This window comes from Sinohyriopsis cumingii, chromosome 15 (assembly GCF_028554795.1).
Source record: "Sinohyriopsis cumingii isolate HCF-2022 chromosome 15, ASM2855479v2, whole genome shotgun sequence".
NCBI lineage: Eukaryota > Metazoa > Mollusca > Bivalvia > Unionida > Unionidae > Sinohyriopsis > Sinohyriopsis cumingii.
In genome coordinates, this window is record NC_142975.1 from 89888958 (window position 1) to 89910761 (window position 21804).

At 35.8% G+C, this 21804-nt stretch overlaps 1 protein-coding gene across 1 annotated transcript in view; it reads left to right on the top strand.

The window, feature by feature from the left end:
- LOC149782280 (ubiquitin conjugation factor E4 B-like) overlaps positions 1-21804 on the top strand; it is a 76802-nt gene that overhangs the window by 9063 nt on the left and 45935 nt on the right. The window contains exons 3-8 of the mRNA XM_089933661.1: positions 1238-1313; positions 6362-6449; positions 12420-12556; positions 13400-13546; positions 14405-14543; positions 17360-17460. Of these exons, the coding sequence (XP_089789787.1) occupies positions 1238-1313; positions 6362-6449; positions 12420-12556; positions 13400-13546; positions 14405-14543; positions 17360-17460 (688 nt within the window). The remainder of the gene's footprint in view (positions 1-1237; positions 1314-6361; positions 6450-12419; positions 12557-13399; positions 13547-14404; positions 14544-17359; positions 17461-21804) is intronic.

Here is a 21804-nt window from a genome sequence, read left to right on the forward strand (position 1 = left end):
AATGAAATAGTCCTCGATTCAGCTTTGATCTAGAATTGATTTACGCCTCCAAAAAAATGAGAATAAGAATTTTTGAAAACACTACAACTGTTTTTTTTATACTTGAATTTGCAGTCAAGAAGCCATACATGTTTGTAGATCAATCAGTATGGCACAGCCTGTTTGCAAGAAACTTTAGGGTCAACAGCTTCTCACTTAGTCTGTAAATGTGTTGCAGTTAATGTTTATCTTGATGTTTGTCAAAGAATGTTTAAGTGATGGTGGAAATTGGCAAGTGTTTGCTATTTTGTTTGAGCCATGCTTGCAATAGGCAGTCAGAATAGTCCATGAGTTGGGATAAAGGTCACGTTTGAGGCAGGGTTGAGCCATACTGCACGTGTTCCACTGAACAACCCAATAATACACATATGGGAATGTGAGAACATGATTTTATGACTATTCAAAGGATCATTGTCACTTGAATGCGTAAGTGTTGAGTATGCATCAGCAATTTTACGATTCAAAGTGAGCATTTTTCCCTACCATGTGCAAAATGGGGCATATGGGGTTCATGGAATTTGGTAAAAATTTGCATGTAATATGGACAAATTGGGACCTTTTGATTTGTTTTTATACACTGTTCACATTAATTTACACAGATTCTTGAACATGAAAATGGTACTAACAGCTGCCTTGCTTTGCGCTTAGCATTAAGAGGTTAGTGTTAGGACTGGTCTACCTGGTGTCAGAATAATGTGAGGACTTTTTAAAACGAGGATTGAGAATGAGGCAGGGCACTGAGCCCACATCCTAGAAAAACTCCTGCAAACCTATGTAAATTTTTTTTAGTGATTCTTGTAGGCGTATGAAATAAAAAGAATCTTAATTTTGTTAGAAGTGTGCAGATTATTCTACATGTACACAGTAAAGACATGAAATTTTTCGATGCATCAGTTCAAAGAGAAGTGCATTCTGTTTTTCATTGCCATGTAGCCTGTATGTATGTTAATTTTTGTCTGTCAATCACATTTTGTTGTTACGGCACTTATCATTATGTTGATTTAAAAAAAATCATAATAAAAATAAATTTTTAAAGAAAATCAGTCCCATTTCATTGGCTTTTGGTTCTTAATGAATAACAAATACTGATCAGCGTTGTGTTTTGTTACACATATTGTATCACACTGAGTACATTCCAGTTATAATTTAATAAGTCAGTTCTTAAACGTTATATGTAATGATACTTTTCTCATTTTAGCTTCATTGGGAGTTGAGTTTGTTGCACCCGATTCACAACAAAGCATGGACCTTGACTCTGAATCTTCAGAGAAACAGTAAGTATAGTTCAGTGTCAGTAATGAATTTTGTATCTGCAAATCATGGATATTTATTTAAAGAAAGAATGTATTTTTTGGATATTAATTTAAAACACTGTAATATTGTTGGTATAATATGTCATGGTTTGGGTATAAAATACATCTTCCTGTGTACTTAATTTCATGAATTTTTCATGTGAACAAAGGATAAAATATTGGGCCCACAGTGTATTTATCTCATTATTCACCGTATTGCATTTTTGAGCAAATAACTCCAAATTTCTACTGCAGTAATTTGGTTGATTAAGTTGGTTGTTTGTTGCTTACGTTGAGCATAACTTGATCTGAATGAATGATGCTGACAACCATTTGAATGTATCATGATTCATCTGCTTTAATTAAGATTGCAATTAGGTTTTCATCAGCATTCTTAAAGACCTCTATTAACACAAAGCTTGGGGCTATTACGGATTAATTACTAAAACAAAGCCATTCAGCCAGCTTCATTGAAACAAAGTGCTTATCATTTCCATATGCAGTAAAACCTGTTGTGAAGGACTGCTATCATGCTATGAGAGGCCACCTGTCTTGAGAGAACAGATGCTCAGTGCAGAGATTTATTGATTATGTATTGTTACATCCTGTTCTGAGAAACCACCCACTTAATGTTATATGTTGTGTAGTAAATTGTATTATGAGTGCAGGGATGTAGGATTTCTGTAGGTTATAATATCCAACCAAAAAGAGCTCAAATAAACTGAATGGACTGACATGGTAATGTCACATTTTATTAGAGTTTGTTGAACCACTATTAATATTTTTTCCCAGGCAAATGCAGTGTTTGTCTCTTAAATATTTGTATCGAGACAGTCCATTTACATATCAAGAGAAAGTTTGCCATGAAATAAATGCCCTGTCTGGGTATATTATAAGTCATGGCCCATACTTTAACTGATGTTAAGCTGTCACAGAGGACTTTTACTTGCATTGTTGCAAGACAAAAAATCGGTATTTTATCAGGCTCGTTATCCTGCCTTTTTTAATACCATGTGTTTCATAGAATATGTGGGATGGCAAGCAAAACATTCATAGTAGGCTGCACCTTTCCCCACATATCCTTGAAGGAAAATTAATTCTTTCTGTTCAGATGTCCACTTAGTTTTTGCCAACCTATCCGCCTGCTTGCACTTACGATAGTCAAATATTGAAATCAAATCGAGTACTTTAGTGACTCTAAATGATCACAGGAAACAAGGTTTCTTACACATGCATTCATGCATGCACAGAAACCAAAGGACATGGAAATTCATAATAAGCTCCATAAACACAACAAGAAGTAGAAGATCTGGTTGATGTCATTTTTCCCTCTATCTCCCAGTCTTTCTCTCTGTCAGCTTCTTTCTTGCAGATGCTGATGGAAATGTACTTACAAAATTTTGTTCTCAAAAGTATTAGCACAACATCTTGAAGAAAAACCTGTCATATGTACTAATGTTTCCACATTATATGGATTGTTGTTGTTGTTGTTGTTGTGGGGTTTAATGCCATTTTTCAGCACACGATAGGCTATACATGGCGGCCAGTATTAATGGTGGAGGAAGAACCTGGGAAAACCCCGGAAAGAACCACCAACCCTTGAGAAGCTACTGGCAAGCTTTCTCACATACCCACATTGTTATATGGATTGTTTTGTCTTGGTTGTCAGATATGCATTATGGTACAAATTGACGATGCTGAGTAATTACTTTTTTCAGATCAAAATTATTCATTTTCAACTGAGTGCTTCTTTGTATTTCCCACATCTCTTGCTTGATTTTATTTTCAAACATCTCTATCATTTGAAAATATTGCAGTCTGGTGAAAATAGTGTATATTTATAATTTAACTGTCTCTGCTGCTTGATTCCATATGGATCCATAATGCTAAACCTATGGACCAATCTTTTGTGAGTGATTTATTGATTTCCTTTACAGATGAAGTTTACTCTTTGAATGTAGATAAAATTAAGGACCTTTTACAAAATCTTTGTGGAAATTATGTGAAAATGAGGAAAATATGCTTCTTTCGAGCACACAATCTCTTGCTCTTTGCAAACACACACAGATTAAATACATGTTAGGGCCCTAGGTGGCTGAGTGGTCCACAGCACTCACTGCCATCTCACCTTTGCCTGTATTGAATTGAGTCACTGGCTTGGCCTGTGTGGGTATGTGAGAAAGCTTGCCAGTAGCTTCCCGTGGGTTGGTGGTTCCTCCAAGGGTTTTCCCAGGTTCACTAGTTATAACAGCTACCATGTGTAGCCAATTTTGCACTGAGAAATGGTATTAAATCCAAAAACAAGAACAAACAACATTTTCATCTTTTCCATTTACCTACCAAAATGTCAATTCCTTTTGTCTCCATACTAGCCCATCATGCTAAACCAGTGGACTAATGTTACATTCCCCATGTCTCCATACTGGCCCATCATGCTAAATCCATGTTTTAATGTTACATTCCCCTTGATTCCATATGGATCCATAATGCTAAACCTATGGACCAATCTCATTAAATGTGGATGTTGGAGAGAAGGTATAGATGCTGATCAGTAGGCATGAGTGTTGACCACATGTGTAGATGCTGCTCAGTATTTGTCCACTGAAGTTTACCTTGGTCCAAATAATACCATAATCATGTTCAACCTACTGTTCTGTTACATTTTCCTCTTGTAACTATAAAGACCAGCCATGTTCAGCCTGTGAAGTAATGTTATGTTCCTTCTATCCCCATGTAGGTTCATCATATTAAACCTATGGAATAATGTTAAATTCCTTTTATCCCTATGTAGATTCATCATATTAAATCTATGGACTAATGTTAATACCAATTTTCCCCATACCAGTCTATCATGTTAAACATATGAACTAATGTTAAATACCCCATTGTCCCATACTGACACATGATATTGAACACATGGACTAATATTAGATTCCCATTGCCCAATACTTGCCTTATTTGCCCAGAGGTGCCTCCTATACTACTTACATCATCTTTTATAACAGTAATCTGTTCTGTACATGACGCTGTGTTTTCAAATCATCTTCTTTTTAAAAAAACAGACTATCTTACACACAGTATGAGATCAGTTGGGAATATTTCAAAGCAAAATTAAGACTGTCAATTTACAACTGTTCTATATTCATGTTTCCCTCAAGAATAACAATACTCCTTCTTACAGGCTGCCATGTATAGCCTTTCATGGCCATAAACCCTCAACAACAACAAATACATGCTATGTTTTAGATGAAAGTCAGACTGATATTGTATACAGAACTTACTATGATATACACCACTTCACTCTACATGAACTGTTTTCATTCAGACCTTTGTTGTCTAAAATTGTCTTCATATCAGACAATTTATTCCTTCATTATACTATATTAAATATTAGAACTGTTAACTGCAAATATTTGTGATTTTTCAAAAGACTACATGGCCTATCGTGCATCAGCACAAATAGAAAGTCTTTCTTTCTTTTGTTTTACCTATGATTTTGCTTATTGTATTATATTTTGCAAACATTAATTGCAAAATCAATCACATGACTGTTTTGTGATAACACAGATAACTGCTTTTTTATTCTCTTTCTCTCTCATTGACTTCTTACATCTCAGGTGGCCTAGTGCTTAGAGCATCTGCCTCGCAAGCAGGTGGTCATGGGTTCGATTCCTGGCTGAGTTTACCAAAGACTTTAAAAAATGGTACTAACAGCTGCCTTGATAGGCGCTCAGCATTAAGAGGTTAGTGTTAGGACTGGTCGGCCTGGTGTCAGGATAATGTGACTGGGTGGGACATCATGCTGCACGTCTGCAGCATGATGTCCCAGTGCTAGATATCACTATAAGCTGCTACACTGCAGAGATTGTTGCGATATGACTGAAAACTTGTTAAAGCTATGTTAAAAATCCTAAATACATACACACGCACACACACACTCTTTGACTTCTTTATAGCCTTTGTAGATGGTATCTGCCTGGTATGTCACTAGCATTTGTGTGGTGTTTTGCATGTAGGCTTCATTTATATAGGTGACCAATTAGTTCAAAGTTTGCTTCTTTTTGCGGGGCCCCGAGTGGTCTAAAGCGCTGTCTGTCACGGATCACTGCCATCTGACCTCTGTCTGCGTGGGTTTGAGTCTCGGGCTCGGCCAATGTGGATATGTGAGAAAGCTTGCCGGTAGCTTCTCGTGGGTCGGTGGTTCTTTCTGGGGTTTTCCTGGGTTCTTCCTCCACCAGTAATACTGGCCGCCATGTGTAGCCTATCTTGTGCTGAAAAATGGCGTTAAACCCTACAACAACAACAAAAAAGCTTCTTTTTGCTCAGAACATCAAATGTAAGATATTTTTCTTTAAATCAGTAGCAATTACAAAATTGATTCTATGAAATCTTTTTATTTCACCAAAACACCAAGGGTTGAAATTGTTGTCTTGTCAGTGTCATGCTCTTTTAAAAACTTTTTTTTGTATTTTGCCCAGAAATCTTATAAATGAAAAACATGAAAGTGTTTTAAAACAGCTTCTCAGTAAGCCAAAAATGTATAATAATTTATATCAGTAGTAACCATTTGATGCTGTATTAAGTAAAAATAATAGATCATCAAATTTTATTATATAAAACCCATTATAACTTGTTTGAAATGTTAGTTTCAAATTCAGCATGAAAAATCAATATGGGCGACATGCTATGTGTTTGTTAATACCCACGCTGATCTATTCATGGCCACGAGTGGTATAGCATGTTCACTGCTGATCTGTGGGGACATGTACAGATCGTTGTGGTCTGCATGACATACATTGTTGTGTTTGCTCTTGACCCTTTGTGGTCATTGCATGAATGTTTGAAGATTTGCTCTGTTGCATGGACACCTATTGTTACACAGATCTTTTCCTGACTTAGTTACATCAGCGAAATATGGTTGACCAACATGATTTTATATCCAACATGGTGTGCATAGTTACCAAAAGCCACATTATCTAGAATAATTTTAAAGCTCAGTTACCTTTGAATGTTACTGGTCACTATTACAGATCTCAGTCTCAGATGGATGTAGACTCAGGCATTGAAACTATGGAGGTGGATGACCTTGAAATTAAACATGACATAAAGAGGAAGAGGGTGAGTAAAGTATAATATGTACTGGAAGTCTCACCACATTAACATTACAAATGTCGATTTTTTTCTAAGCATGGTTCTTTAAATTTGAAAAATCATTAAATTTGAGTAGTTGCCTTGAAAACATATTTCTCTTTCATATACATTACCGGATCATAATACATTATGAGTACATCCACTGCATTGCAAATCCAGCTGCTCTCAATCATAATACATTATGAGTACAGCCACTGCATTGCAGATCCAGTTGCTTTCAATCATAATACATTATGTGTACATTCACTGCATTGCAAATCCAGTTGCTCTCAATCATAATACATTATGAATACATCCACTGCATTGCAAATACAGTTGCTTTCAATCATAATACATTATGTGTACATCCACTGCATTGCAAATCCAGCTGCTCTCAATCATAATACATTATGAGTACAGCCACTGTATTGCAGATCCAGTTGCTTTCAATCATAATACATTATGTGTACATTCACTGCATTGCAAATCCAGTTGCTCTCAATCATAATACATTATGAATACAGTCACTGCATTGCAGATCCAGTTGCTCTCAATCATAATACATTATGTGTACAGTCACTGCATTGCAAATCCACCTGATTTCAATCATAATGCATTATGTGTACATCCACTGCATTGCAAATCCCGCTGCTCTCATCATAATACATTATGTGTACATCCACTGCATTGCAAATCCAGCTGCTCTCATCATAATACATTATGTGTACATCCACTGCATTGCAAATCCAGCTGCTCTCAATCATAATACATTATGTATACATCCACTGCATGACAAATCCAGCTGATTTCAATCATGATGCATTATGTGTACAGCCACTGAATTGCAAATTCAGCTGCTCTCAATCATAATACATTATGTGTACATCCACTGCATGACAAATCCAGCTGATTTCAATCATAATGCATTATGTGTACAGCCACTGAATTGCAAATTCATCTGCTCTCAATCATAATACATTATGTGTACATCCACTGCATGACAAATCCAGCCCTCCAAATCATATACATTATGAGTACATCCACTGTGTCACAAATCCAGCTGCTGTAAATCATAATACATTATGAGTACATCCACTGCATTGCAAATCCAGCTGTTCTCAATCATAATACATTATGAGTACAACCACTGCATTGCAAATCCAGCTGCTCTCAATCATAATACATTATTAGTACAGCCACTGCATTGCAAATCCAGCTGCTCTCAGTCATAATACATTATTAGTACAGCCACTGCGTTGCAAATCCAGCTGCTCTCAATCATAATACATTATGAGTACAGCCACTGCATTGCAAATCCAGCTGCTGTAAATCATAATACATTATGTGTACATCCACTGCATGAGAAATCCCGCTGCTTTCAATCATAATACATTATGTGTACATCCACTGCATGACAAATCCAGCCCTCCAAATCATATACATTATGAGTACATCCACTGTGTCACAAATCCAGCCCTCTCAACCATAATACTTTATGAGTATATCCACTGTGTCACAATTCTGGCTGCTGTAAATCATAATACATTATGAGTACATCCACTGCATGACAAATCCAGCTGCTCTCAATCATAATACTTTATGAGTATGTCCACTGTGTCACAAATCCGGCTGCTGTAAATCATAATACATTATGAGTACATCCACTGCATTACAAATCCAGCCCTCTCAACCATAATACTGTATGAGTATGTCCACTGTGTCACAAATCCAGCCTTCTCAATCTTAATACATTATCAGTACATCCACTTCATCACTAATCCAGCCCTCTTGATCATAATACATTATGAGTAAATCCACTGCGTCTCAAATCCAATTGTGTTAATGCATTTTAATTAATTTTCCTGAATTATTCAACTGATGTTATTGCCCTCCTCCACAAGTAGTTCAAATGTTATAAGTCTCACATTGTTTTAGCTTTATATTTGGTATTTTTTGCCTTTGAAATTATTCTTTTTCTCCTGGACTACTTCCAAATTAATTACACCTCTCCCTCGATAAATTGCGCACAGTGGGGTCCAAAAACATAGACTGCACTATAAGTGAGGGCGCGAGTTACAGAGGGACCTCCAAAAAAATCTGCAAGACTTAAAGAAAATGTGATATTTCATAGTGTTGATTAAACTTTCCAGGTTCTATCTACTATTTTCTATCATAAAACGAGTGATATATCAGAGTTTCAGTTACTAATTTTTATTGCATTTTTCTTCAAATTCAACAAATAGGAATCAATTTTTTTAGTATTTTCTGGTTAAAATAATGGGATCCATGCCTGACCCCACATTTTAAGCAGGTTCATGAGTTATCAGGGCATGAGTTATATTGAGGGAATGAGTACCATCATTAATCTAAATATATGGACCCTCTAATTTTCTTGATTGATGCTGACCCTAGAATTCTTTTAACCCTAAAACAGGATTTAAATAATGAAGCAAATAACAAATACAGTGTGATCCCGCTATAACACGGTAGTTGGGAGCCATAGAACCTGACCGTGTTATAGACCGAACCATGTTATAAGCAACCAGGTCAATTAGCTGAAGAAAATTATTCATGTACCGAAAAAAAATTGCATGGAGGGGGTGTAGGTAATAAATTCGGACGGTAAAATATGTGCTTCATCGGCACTGTTACCATCTTAAATCGATGCATATTAAATGAGAAATACTCTTGTAGTGAAAACAGAGAAGACATATATAATAATTTACTTTATTTAGAGAACCACGAATTGGTATATATACATGAATACTGTTTATATATACATGTCTAATGTATAGCATGATTAGTATCAACACTGTGTACTCACCTGCGAACCTCATCATTAACATTCCACAATACAAGTGATTCCATTGAAAATATGCACACACACAGCTTTAAAATATTCAATAATTTTGTCACAGGTCATATTGGTCTGAATTCAGTGGAAAAATATATCACAGTCACATAATGAATGACGAAGCACATTTACGTTTCAGTACATCCCAAGTCAGTAAAAGTTAGTTTGCATTTTAAGCTGCCATTGGTAGCATTCATAAGCATAAACTTTTTCCCCACAAAAAGAAAACTTTCACGGCACATGTTAACGTGTTCCAGTCACATTGGAAAATGCAAAAATCTATCAGATTCCATCACTTTCATTTAAGTTTGGTACTGACTTTCTTTGATGAAAAGTTCTTTGTATTTATTGAAAGATTGTAATTGGCTTTCTTTGATGAAGGGTGCATGCATTATTGAATTCACCTCTAAAGGACAGCTTTGGAGAACCGAATAAATGCCCATTTCTTATTGCGGCGGCAACATCAAATGTATTGCATGATTGAGACCGATTTTTTTCTTCTCCATTTGCTGAATACGTTTTCATAACAATCAGTGCTTCAAAGGTAATCTGTGTCCTTTGAAATTTCAGCAAATTATTTTATCTGGGTACATTTTTAAAAAGGAATGAGCTGTCGTTTGGACTATTCTAGTTACTGCCCCTCCATGCCTACTGAATAAACCAATAAGTAAGATATAGTTTTTATTTTTTATTTTTTTACTTTTTTTAAACATTTGTGGTAGCAGCGTGATGCTGCCTTCCATGCATGCGTCTGAAAATTAACAAAGGGTCAACGGACAATAGAGACGCATGTGTTCTGGTTTGATGACAGGGATTATTCCAGAAAATGTGAGTGTTCTGAATTATTTAATTCTGAGTGAAAAGAAGAGGAATTTTACTTGCCACCCACATACAAATGTCAGTCTTTGTAAATATATTAATTACTAGTGAGTGACCAAAAATCTAATGAAAGATAGATTATGAGATAATACCTCGTCCGGTTGATCTCCGTTACCAGAAATGTCAAAAACAAAAACGGATATTTCACAACCACCGTACTCATGCTAGATGTCATGATAAGCAGATTATAATATAACAGTGCACTGTTTGGATTGTTTATCAATATGGACAAAGAATTTGTTTATGTAACAGTAGATAACTTTCAGTGCATTTTATATCCAGTTTGTGGCTTCTTTTCATGGGGCCAATGAATTTCTGCACTCCAAAACAATGGTTATATATAAAAGTTTAAACAGCCAACAATGTCGTCAATAAAAAAAAATCGCAACATGGTATGTTTTGCCGCCAGTAAGGGTAAACAATCCAAATTTGTGACATTGGCGAAGACCTACACGATCCCAGAATAATCTTTGTATGCGTTATTCTTCAGAGAACCCAAGAGCACAGATTAACCTTGTAATGGCAGTAAAACAAGCTAGTCTTTCCCGCTGTCTCTCAGCATCTTTGTAATAACACGAGTCACTCTGCTTCCACTGAGTTTGTAGGAGCACAATTTTGTTCATAACGAAGATTCTTCGTATATGTTAGGAAATTGGAGTCTGAGCCAAGATTAAGGTAAGTGGATGTAACTCACTCCATATCTGTTCACCAAACATATTATGATTAGGTAACATATTTAAAGAAGAAAGAAAATTTTCATATTGTTTCTTCAGCAATACTTACATGGTCATGATATGGACACACTAAAGCCCTTCTCACACTTATATCATTGTAAACCATTCATGTTCAGGGCAGTAGTAACTAATGTCTATAGGGTTTTTGGTGACAATCCCTGTATCATTGGGGAGACTACTCTTGTCTGACTTGCTAGCGGATGCCCTTTAATAATCATTGTTGCTAAACCAAGTCAGGATGTTTGTAACATCCTTTTGGATCAAGAGGGCTGGATTTTTATGGTAGTTGAAATACTCGTAATGTATTATAATTGGGTAAGTATAATTTTATACAAAAAAAATCATGCCTTCCAAAGATTGGTATTGAAACAATTAATTTTTTTCCCTTTAAAAGTTCTTGAATGTTGCCAAAATTCCATGAATATATCTGAGAAAATGCTCAAGTTTAAAACTGAATAAAATATATTTTACTTTTTGAATTTGGTAATTTTGTTCATGTGTTTTACAGTAGAAGTGAATTCATTAAAAAACAGGATAAAATTGGGTGAATCAACTGACACTTGATGCCTTTAGTTACCAGATGGAGTTGCATTCCATTTGTTGTAGTGGCACACTAATTATATTAGCATATGGCTGGCTAATTCAGGAAAGAATGTAACCCAATTAAGAATTAAATGTGTTTACAATTTTAGCATGAAAAAAGTCCAATTTCCATAAGAAACAATACTCCATGATAACTTTTGGAAGTTCTTGAAAACTTCTCATAAAATCCTTTAAAATTAATGAAAAAAATACTCACTGAAAAGTTCTTGTGGAAGCCTGTGAAATTTTTTTAAAAAGTCCTTGTAAATACACTAAATGAACCATGTACAGAGTTACATAGTTAATGTAAGACTTCATGTGCCATAGTGTAAGCAATGTCATTGGACACATCTTTTAAGAAGATTGGTTTGGTTTGTTGTTTTACAGTACAGCAGTATAAATAGTTAGGGTTAGGGTTAGCCAGCCAGCCATATGCTGATATAATTATACTAGTATAATTCTTGGACTAATCCGCTGGCAGAATTTAAACCTGCACCCATTGGTCCTGAGTCTGTCACACTGCATTTCCATTCTCCATTAGTCAGCTCTTACAACATGGGCGAGGGTGTATTGGGCCTGTTCTACAGCCCTAAGTCCACTGGAAGTCTTTTAAGATGAAATTACCATTTACTTTTAAGGCAAGTGGTGATTCATGTTGCAGTATATCCAAAAGAAATGTGTCTTTGGATGGAAGCATTATTCCTGATCTGTGACAGTCCATCAGATCCAGTTCTGGCACTCCAACCAGAAATCCTAGATGCCTCCTTACCCAGCAAGTTGTTTGGTTCTAAAGTTGTTTGGTTCTGCTTGAAAACACAATTGTACTGTTTCTATTCTTTGTAATATAATCAATATTCTAGATTTTTCCAATCACTCTGTCACTTAAAAATGGATGATTTACTTCTGCAGGATGCTAGCATTGGATCAGAAGCCACTGAGGAACAGATGTTAAGTTCTGTGGGTAGAATTTTTCAGGTATCGTGGAGAGAGAAAACACAGGCATATATTCATCTGCCGGAGTTGTTGAGTACAGTTGAAAAAGGCAAGTAAATATCTCTCATGTCTTAATTCAGTGATATAGAAGGTAGGTGAGCCTATGGCAGAGTCCTGCATTCATTACAAGTACTATTTACTTTACAGTACGTTGATCCTGCATGGTTCCTGTTGGTCTTGTATGTAAAATATGTATGGAACATTTTTTAAATAATATATTTAGGTAAAATATATAAATTATTGTGGGCCATTAGACATCATTCTTTTCATTTCAGAGTTATTTCTAAAATGTTCTGTTTGTTATTATGATCCTTACCTTCAAAGCTGCTTGATTGGCACAATATTTTTTATTAGACCTTCCTAGCTAAGTTTGTCATCAATTTCATAATGGTAAAAATATGCAGTCATTTAACCTGCTTGAAAACACAGTTGTTTGTAGTAATATTGGTACATCTTATGCTCACGTGGGGAGATTATTTAGATATAAATGTGATAGTTAATTCTCCACAAATACTGAAACTCATATTTCTCTCTAAAATAGTTTGCATGTTGTCAGTTTATGTTGATTGGAACTTCAGTAATTGTCCAGGAAAAACTAATTAGTGCATGTTAAAAGCAAAGTGATGTTAAACTTAAACAATTTTATGGTGAGAGCTTGAACATGCCCATCAACAAAATTATTTAACATGATGTCAGGATAATAAGCATAGAGAAAGCTGTATTTTACTGTATCTTGTACACTAGTATGTATGTTGGATCGAACAGAGAAATACATATACACAAATCTACACCATATAATGCACTGGCAATTTGTGGTCTCTAGTTATACATGAGTATATATGATTTAGGAGTTTGTATCTTTCAATATTTGATAATGCTGTACTTTGAGCAGGAAGCGTGGACATGAAAGAGCTCATCAACCAGAGCTTGATGGAAGTTTTATTCCTGATCTGTGACAGTCCATCAAATCCTGTTCTGGCACTCCGACCAGAAATCCTAGATGCCTCCTTACCCAGCAAGTTGTTTGGTTCTAGTCCAAGCAGGTACTTATTCATAAATGGAAATTTAATCACAAGCTTTTGAAAAAAACAATTTTTGAGTATAAAGCACGTAAATGCAACTAAACTTTTTAAAGGTTCCTCTACTCTGAAACAGTGAGTCCTAATGGCTACAATTGGTTAGCATTCTGAATGTTCAATCAAAAGGGTGCAGGTTCAAATCCTACTATCAGATCAGCCCCATCTGGCTTCTGTGGTATATCTTCAGGCAAGGCACTTAACTCAACTTTTTGGTGGCACGAAATGACCTACTTGTGTTGATGTGCTGTAACACCAAAAATATCTCTGAAACAAACAGCCCATAACAACTACTTATGCACCAAAGTCATGTAATGAGATTTAACATAAAAGATTACTGTCATTGTCCTTTGAATTTTTCTGTTTAATATTGGGAGAAAGTTTTATGTAAGAAGTAAGTTTAATAAATCTGATGTGCTAAATATTTTTCAAAATATTATATACTTTAACATACACAGATATAACAAGTTAAATTGAAGTGTTTGTATTGAATTACGGAAGACCATCTGTCATGTATTTTTTTCAGATGTTGTTAATTTGTTGCCTCCAGGATTTACATTTTTGTCATTATGATTCTGCAGGTCTGAACTTAGTGCAACAACAACAACAACAACAACAAAATGGATATGCATATAAATTGGACAAATATTCCTTTGTATTGTTTACATTTTACATCAGCATCAGTAAGTTCACAGTTTAAAGATTTAAAAAAATAGAAATTAGGCTAAGTAGTGAAAACAGTGGACTAGTGGTAAACACTGATTGAGCAAAAAAAAAGAGCATGGATATGCTGTGCTGCAAATTACCTTTTTTTCTCTCATTTAGTCCAGTGGTAACGCCAGATGTCCCCATTAGAGAATTTACTTCCAAGATCAAACCAGTCAGATGTAAAGAGACGGAGATGATTAACTATCTTCTTGACTGTTATGAGCGTGTTGCTGTCGAGGAACGATCTGCCCCAAAGGTACGTTCATGCTAAGATTTTGCTGATAATAGATTGATTCTGAGTTATACCAGTTTTTTTCCCCGTTGATTTTATCCAATTTTTATTTTTAATGCCGCTCAAACAAAAAAGCAACTTAGTAGCATAACCTTGCAATAAACTAATAATTTGTCTCCAGTGTACTTGACAGAACATTGTGCTTGGGATGCATATCACATGTGTAGCATGTACAAAAGAGATTGTCAGTACACAGGACATGCATATTGCTCCATCAGTACCATCTATATACAGGGCATGCATATTACTCTATCAGCACCACCTATATGCACAGGACATGCATATTGGTCTATCGGTACCACCTATACACAGGACATGCATATTGGTCTATCGGTACCACCTATACACAGGACATGCATATTGCTCTATCGGTACCACCTATACACAGGACATGCATATTGGTCTATCGGTACCACCTATACACAGGACATGCATATTGCTCCATCAGTACCATCTGTATACAGGGCATGCATATTACTCTATCAACACCACCTATATGCACAGGACATGCATATTGCTCTATCGGTACCACCTATACACAGGACATGCATATTGGTCTATTGGTACCACCTATACACAGGACATGCATATTGCTCTATCAGTACCATCTGTATACAGGGCATGCATATTACTCTATCAACACCACCTATACACAGGACATGCATATTGCTCTATCAACACCACCTATACACACAGGACATGCATATTGCTTTATCAGTACCACCTATACACAGGATATGCATATTGCTCCATCAGTACCACCTATACACAGGACATGCATATTTCTCTATCGGTACCACCTATACACAGGACATGCATATTGCTCTATCAACACCACCTATACACACAGGACATGCATATTGCTTTATCAGTACCACCTATACACAGGATATGCATATTGCTCCATCAGTACCACCTATACACAGGACATGCATATTTCTCTATCGGTACCACCTATACACAGGACATGCATATTGCTCTATCAACACCACCTATACACACAGGACATGCAGATTGCTTTATCAGTACCACCTATATGCACAGGACATGCAGATTGTTTTATCAGTACCACCTATACACACAGGACATGCATATTGCTCTATCAACACCACCTATATGCACAGGACATGCAGATTGCTTTATCAGTACCACCTATACGCACAGGACATGCAGATTGTTTTGTCAGTACCACCTATACACAGGACATGCAGATTGCTCTATTAACACCACCTATATGCACAGGACATTCAGATTGCTTTATCCGTACCACCTATACGCACAGGACATGCAGATTGCTTTATCAGTACCACCTATACGCACAGGACATGCATATTGCTCCATCAGTACCACCTATACACAGGACATGCATATTACTCTATCAACACCACCTATATGCACAGGACATTCAGATTGCTTTATCAGTACCACCTATACGCACAGGACATGCAGATTGCTTTATCAGTACCACCTATACGCACAGGACATGCATATTGCTCCATCAGTACCACCTATACACAGGACATGCATATTACTCTATCAACACCACCTATATGCACAGGACATGCAGATTGCTTTATCAGTACCACCTATATGCACAGGACATGCAGATTGTTTTGTCAGTACCACTTATACACAGGACATGCAGATTGCTCTATCAACACCACCTATATGCACAAGACATTCAGATTGCTTTATCAGTACCACCTATACGCACAGGACATGCAGATTGTTTTATCAGTACCACCTATACACAGGACATGCAGATTGTTTTATCAGTACCACCTATACACACAAGACATGCATATTGTTCCATCAGTACCACCTATACACACGACATGCATATTACTCTATCAACACCACCTATACGCACAGGACATGCAGATTGTTTTATCAGTACCACCTATACACAGACATGCAGATTGTTTTATCAGTACCACCTATACACCGGACATGCATATTGCTCTATCGGTATCACCTATACACAGGACATGCATATTGCTCTATTGGTACCACCTATACACAGGACATGCATATTGTTGTCGAATGAACCAGGCCTATTCTATAATGAACGGTTTAACTGCCTGATGATATTGGTCCAGCAATATATTTTTTGAAGTTGCATTATAATTGGTACCATTTAACTAGTATTGTAATGCTGTGCTGTTAAACCACACACGCACATGTACTTATATGCAGTTTAAAGCATTTGATGATAGGGTAAATTTGGGAAATTGTATAGCTTTAGCTTTCTTAAAACCTCTGACCTTAAATATATGATAAGACATTTGTCAGATACGATGGTGCATGTAATGCTTATGATTATTATATTAAAATGGTGACGGAGATGACTGATAATTTGAGACCATTTTTATTGTACATACTTGATAGTATGATCAACATAGTAAATGACAAGGATATTTAAAACAAGGAAATTAATGAATGATTAATTTAGTATAATAATGATCAAATTGATACAATGTAGCATTTCTTTGTCTACGACCTCAGGTGGAGATTTAATGACATGGTAATGATGGTGTAATGCATGTTTCTTTTTGATGATGATGATGATCATGCCACTGACATTGAAATTGAAGATGAAGAAAGTTTATATTGACAAAATATATTCATGGAATAAAAACACAAAGTCTTGCTTGAATATTGCTTGGAAATATTCTAAAAACCTCTTCCAGCTTGCTTGCTTTCTTCTAAATGTTCCAAATGTAGGGTAAGCTGCAACCATTTTTAATAACAAATGTATGTAATATATTTTATGTTAACAGAGAGCCAGTTTCCCTCCAATGAGTGCAATGCTGTCATCAGCAAGACAACAGTGTGTTTGTCACACAGCTCTTGTTCTTCAAGGAACCATGACACGACCCAGGTATAATCCTAATGCACTTGCATTTGAACGTATACTGTATGCACCATTATGGATAATGTCAAGATTAAGTAAAGACAACAAATGTGGACAGTAGACCCTCACAATAATGGAAAGTGGACCCTCACTATAAAAGATGGTGGGTCCTCACTATAAAGTCTTCACAGGGATGGTCCTGGCTTTTAAAAAGTTGTCAAAAAAAAATCGCCAACCTCAATATTTTGTCGCCAATTTTCAAAAAATGTCAGCAGAACAAGTAGTGAAATATTTTTCCAAGCCTTTTAATGTAATAGATAATGAAAATTGAAAAAAATGGGATAGTTATTACTTATTGACAACAAGCAATACAGCCATAAATAAATCATTACATGTCTGTTTTGCACTACTTCCATGGTCTTTGCATCCCACATCACCGTTAATGCATAGGTATGACTGTTGTCACCAGAAATAAATGCATTATCAAATGTAAAATATCTACTTTCCTGACATCTTCTGTCTCTCTCTTTTTTTAACAGAAACATCAGGTATTAAGCAAATCTATATTATGTGTATTATTTTCCAAATAATAGTTTTGTAAGGAACTTTAGTTAATAACATTTTAATACTAAAACCCTATCATTGTACTTTGCAATATAACATAAGTGACGTATAATGCCACCGTCGGTTTCCTGCATTCAGGAATTAGACCCCCCCCATTTTTTATGGCTAGCTTTACAAAGTACATCTTTGTCAACCAGGAGTTCAGAAATTTATTTTTGCCATGCTTTACATGCTTTGCTTGTAGTGAATCGCTTCCTAAATCCCAAGAATTATCACTGAATGCTGTAGATTTTTTCTTGACAAGCAAACTTGGATCTCCATTCCCAACAATGAAACTTACTTGAGTCAACACCTGGCATTAATGTACCATATATATAAGCATTAATTACCATCATCAGATTAAAAGAAGGAATGAAGAAACATATCACAGAGCATATGTGCCCCCCCCCCCCAATAATTCGGAATAAATATGTTATTTAGTGTTTTATGCCTATATGAGTCAACAATAAGGAAATAAGGTTGGATGTAAAATGTGGGAAATAGTTATCACATGTATGGTTGCTTGAGACCACATTTGAACTATTAACTTAAATTCACACCCATTTTAGGTATTGTAACAAAAAAGGGCATTGTTTATTTGCTAGTGCTTTCAATCACTGTAGACAGGTGGTTTCTTTGAAGTATATTGAAGAGGCTTGAGTCTAACCTTTAGCTATTGTGCAGTTTGGGTACAGCTGACCAGCATATGAAATGGGGGCATGTTGGGGGAGGGGATAACACACTCCACAGGGAGAAATGGCATGTCATTTGATAATTTCACGTGTATTAGACCCGAAAAATCGGTTAATATTTAGTCAAAATGATGCTTAAATATGCCGCAAAAAGCGTGTTTTCAGATTCAGTTTCCCAACTTGGTTTTTGGAAAGATTTATTTTTTGCATGACACTCTAGAATAACTGATCGGTATTAACTAAATTTATTCAGCAACTATTTGAATTCTTTGGAAATCTTTCTGTACATTTGAAACTTCATCACAGAAGGGGCATTTTTTGTTGGAACATATTCAGATTTCTTGGAAATATTGGAATTGAATGGACTTTTAGGAAATAGGAATTCATTCACTATGCTGTTTCTTTCACTCCTGTATTTTGAAAAATAAATTATTTTCAATTGTGCAAAACTTGTTTGGTTGCTATTTCTTGTTGCATAGTTTAAGTCCCAGGAGTCATAACACGGGATTGATGGCAAAAAGTAAAAGATCAATGAGCAAAATTAACATATATTACTTACTCCGCCTTAATTGATGTTTGGTGACACATCCTTCTTCAAAATAGCACAACCAGTTGTAAATGAATTGATAACTTTGTCTTGATACATATATCACAGAACATCTGCTTTAACTTTGTGTCATATCTCAACTCAACCACGGATGCCCAAGTTTTCAGCTGTCAGGAAATTTTCGGGAACTTTTGACCCATTCATAATGATGTGGTGTTGCACTTGAAGCATTACTACCATCACTGCTTGTAAATGATGTTGGACTGTCAGGTATAACATCAGGTTCAGTTACCATATTGTCTGATGAATTTGCACTAAATCCAAATACTGTTAATTTTGTTAACTTACTCTTAGGATGAGATGATGAACACGCAACATCTAGCTTAGGTTTACCCATGATAAAGTTGCACTGTTGACAGTATATAATTCTGATTGAGATTTCTTCCATTTGCTTTATACACAGCAATCGGTACTTCAAACGTTATCAGTTTTCTCTTAAGTTTCAGCAAAACTATTTTATTGGTACATTTGTAAAAAACACAGAAAGATTAGCCATGTTTCAGTTAATTGTATCTGTTTCTGTTCACATCTTCAGAGGTTGGTCAATTGTAGTTAAAACTGCAAAACACAAACATGTGTTTCCAAATTGAGTCTGAATAATCAAGACATAATTCATGTCTTTCTGAATGTGTCATATGACTTATTTACCAGAATAATTCAAGGTGTGTTCAGTTATATTGTTCTATTTGATAGTTGTTGTTGTTGTTGTTGTTGTTATAGGGTTTAATGCCATTTTTCAGCACAAGAGAGGCTATACATGGTGGCCAGTATTAATAGTGGAGGAAGAACCCGGAAAACCCTGGAAAGAACCACTGACTCACTAGAAGCTACCCGCAAGCTTTCTCACATATCCACATTGGCCAAGCCCAAGACTCAAACCCACGCAGACAGAGGTGAGATGGCAGTGATTCGTGATGGAGAGCGCTTTAGACCACTCGGCCACTTGGGACCCCTGTTCTATTTGAGTGTGTGTTTAAGAATGAAGTACTGTCATTTCAAACATGCTTGGAAGGTCTGGAACGTAAACCAGTAGCATAGTATATATTGGCTGAATGTGCTGTCATACAACATGTACTTGACTTGCTGCATGAGCAATACACTGACACCTCATCTTTGGGCTTGATATTTGAAATTAGATTGTGTTGCATAATTATAAAGCATTAAAGCAATTTACCTGTAGAAAGTACAGCTTTCTGTAGGTTGTTGTTGTAGGGTTTAACACCATTTTTGAGCACAAGATAGGCTATACATGGCAGCCAGTAGAAATGGTAAAGGAAGGACCAGTGAGATGAGATGGCAATGATCCATAACGGTGAGTGTTTTAGACCACTCAGCCACTCAGAGACCCATTTCTGTAGGTAAACAAAGAAATGTTTTGCTTGAAGGAATGATAAAATAACATAGGAAATGTCATGTAAAATTGAAATAAACTTAGAAAATTTATGCAAAATTAGATATTTATGTGATCAACATTTAGAGCTATAGGGGCAGACCTGAGGGGCAGAAAGATGAAGGTAGCTTTTTAACAGCACTGTATATGTCAGTTTCACCTTTTCAGGGGTTTAAACAGAAACAGGTTGTTGGCAGTTTTTCACCATTTAATTTGCAGTAATCACGCCTATAATTCCTGAATTTCGGAAGAGTAGTACTTTAATTCATTGTCATGTTCTGATGGTAATGATTTCATCCAATTAAGATTAGTGTTTTCTTCTATTTGGTACAGATCTGAGCCACTTGTTCTTTTTCTGCATCACCTGATTGGCATGTGATTTAATCCCTGTCAAGAGAAGCATAATTGTGACCTTTCATTCCTATTCATTTATGATCAGGAGTAGTGATCATGTGCTTGTACTGAAGTCCAAAAAAAAAGCACCTGTTAAAGTTAAGGCTAAGTAAAGAAATAGAAAAGTGGATTGTTACAAATTGTCAGAGTGCTGCCAGTTATGCAGTACATTACATGAAGTGAGGGTATAGCACAAAACAAAGGTGAAATAAGGCTAGAAGATAAGATGCAGTATACAAACAATATTAATTATGATTGACCATTTTAGTCCCAGTATGACCTACATGCAACAGATAAAAGCACATGCTGAGCATAACAATCAGCAGTATACAACCCACATGTTATGATATATATTAAACATATACTGAAAGTGAATCTGCTTTCATGGGGTCTTTTCTACCTAGAACATTTGTGTCATTCATGCCAATTTTTTAAATATTGCGATGTGCAATCAACTGTATGTGTGAAAGTTATGTACAGTACTCAAAAAATTGGATATATTGTTGAGTGAAAAAAAAATCAAATTTGCCAGAGAAAACTTAGATTTTGCCTTAGATCGTGCTGATGAAATGCAGAATTTTATTGAGTTGTTGAAGGATTAGTGAATTAATATTTTTTTCATGTATGCCCTTACTTAAATTTCAGATTTCGTGATCAGGGACAGATGGAGTTCATAAACCTGTGCC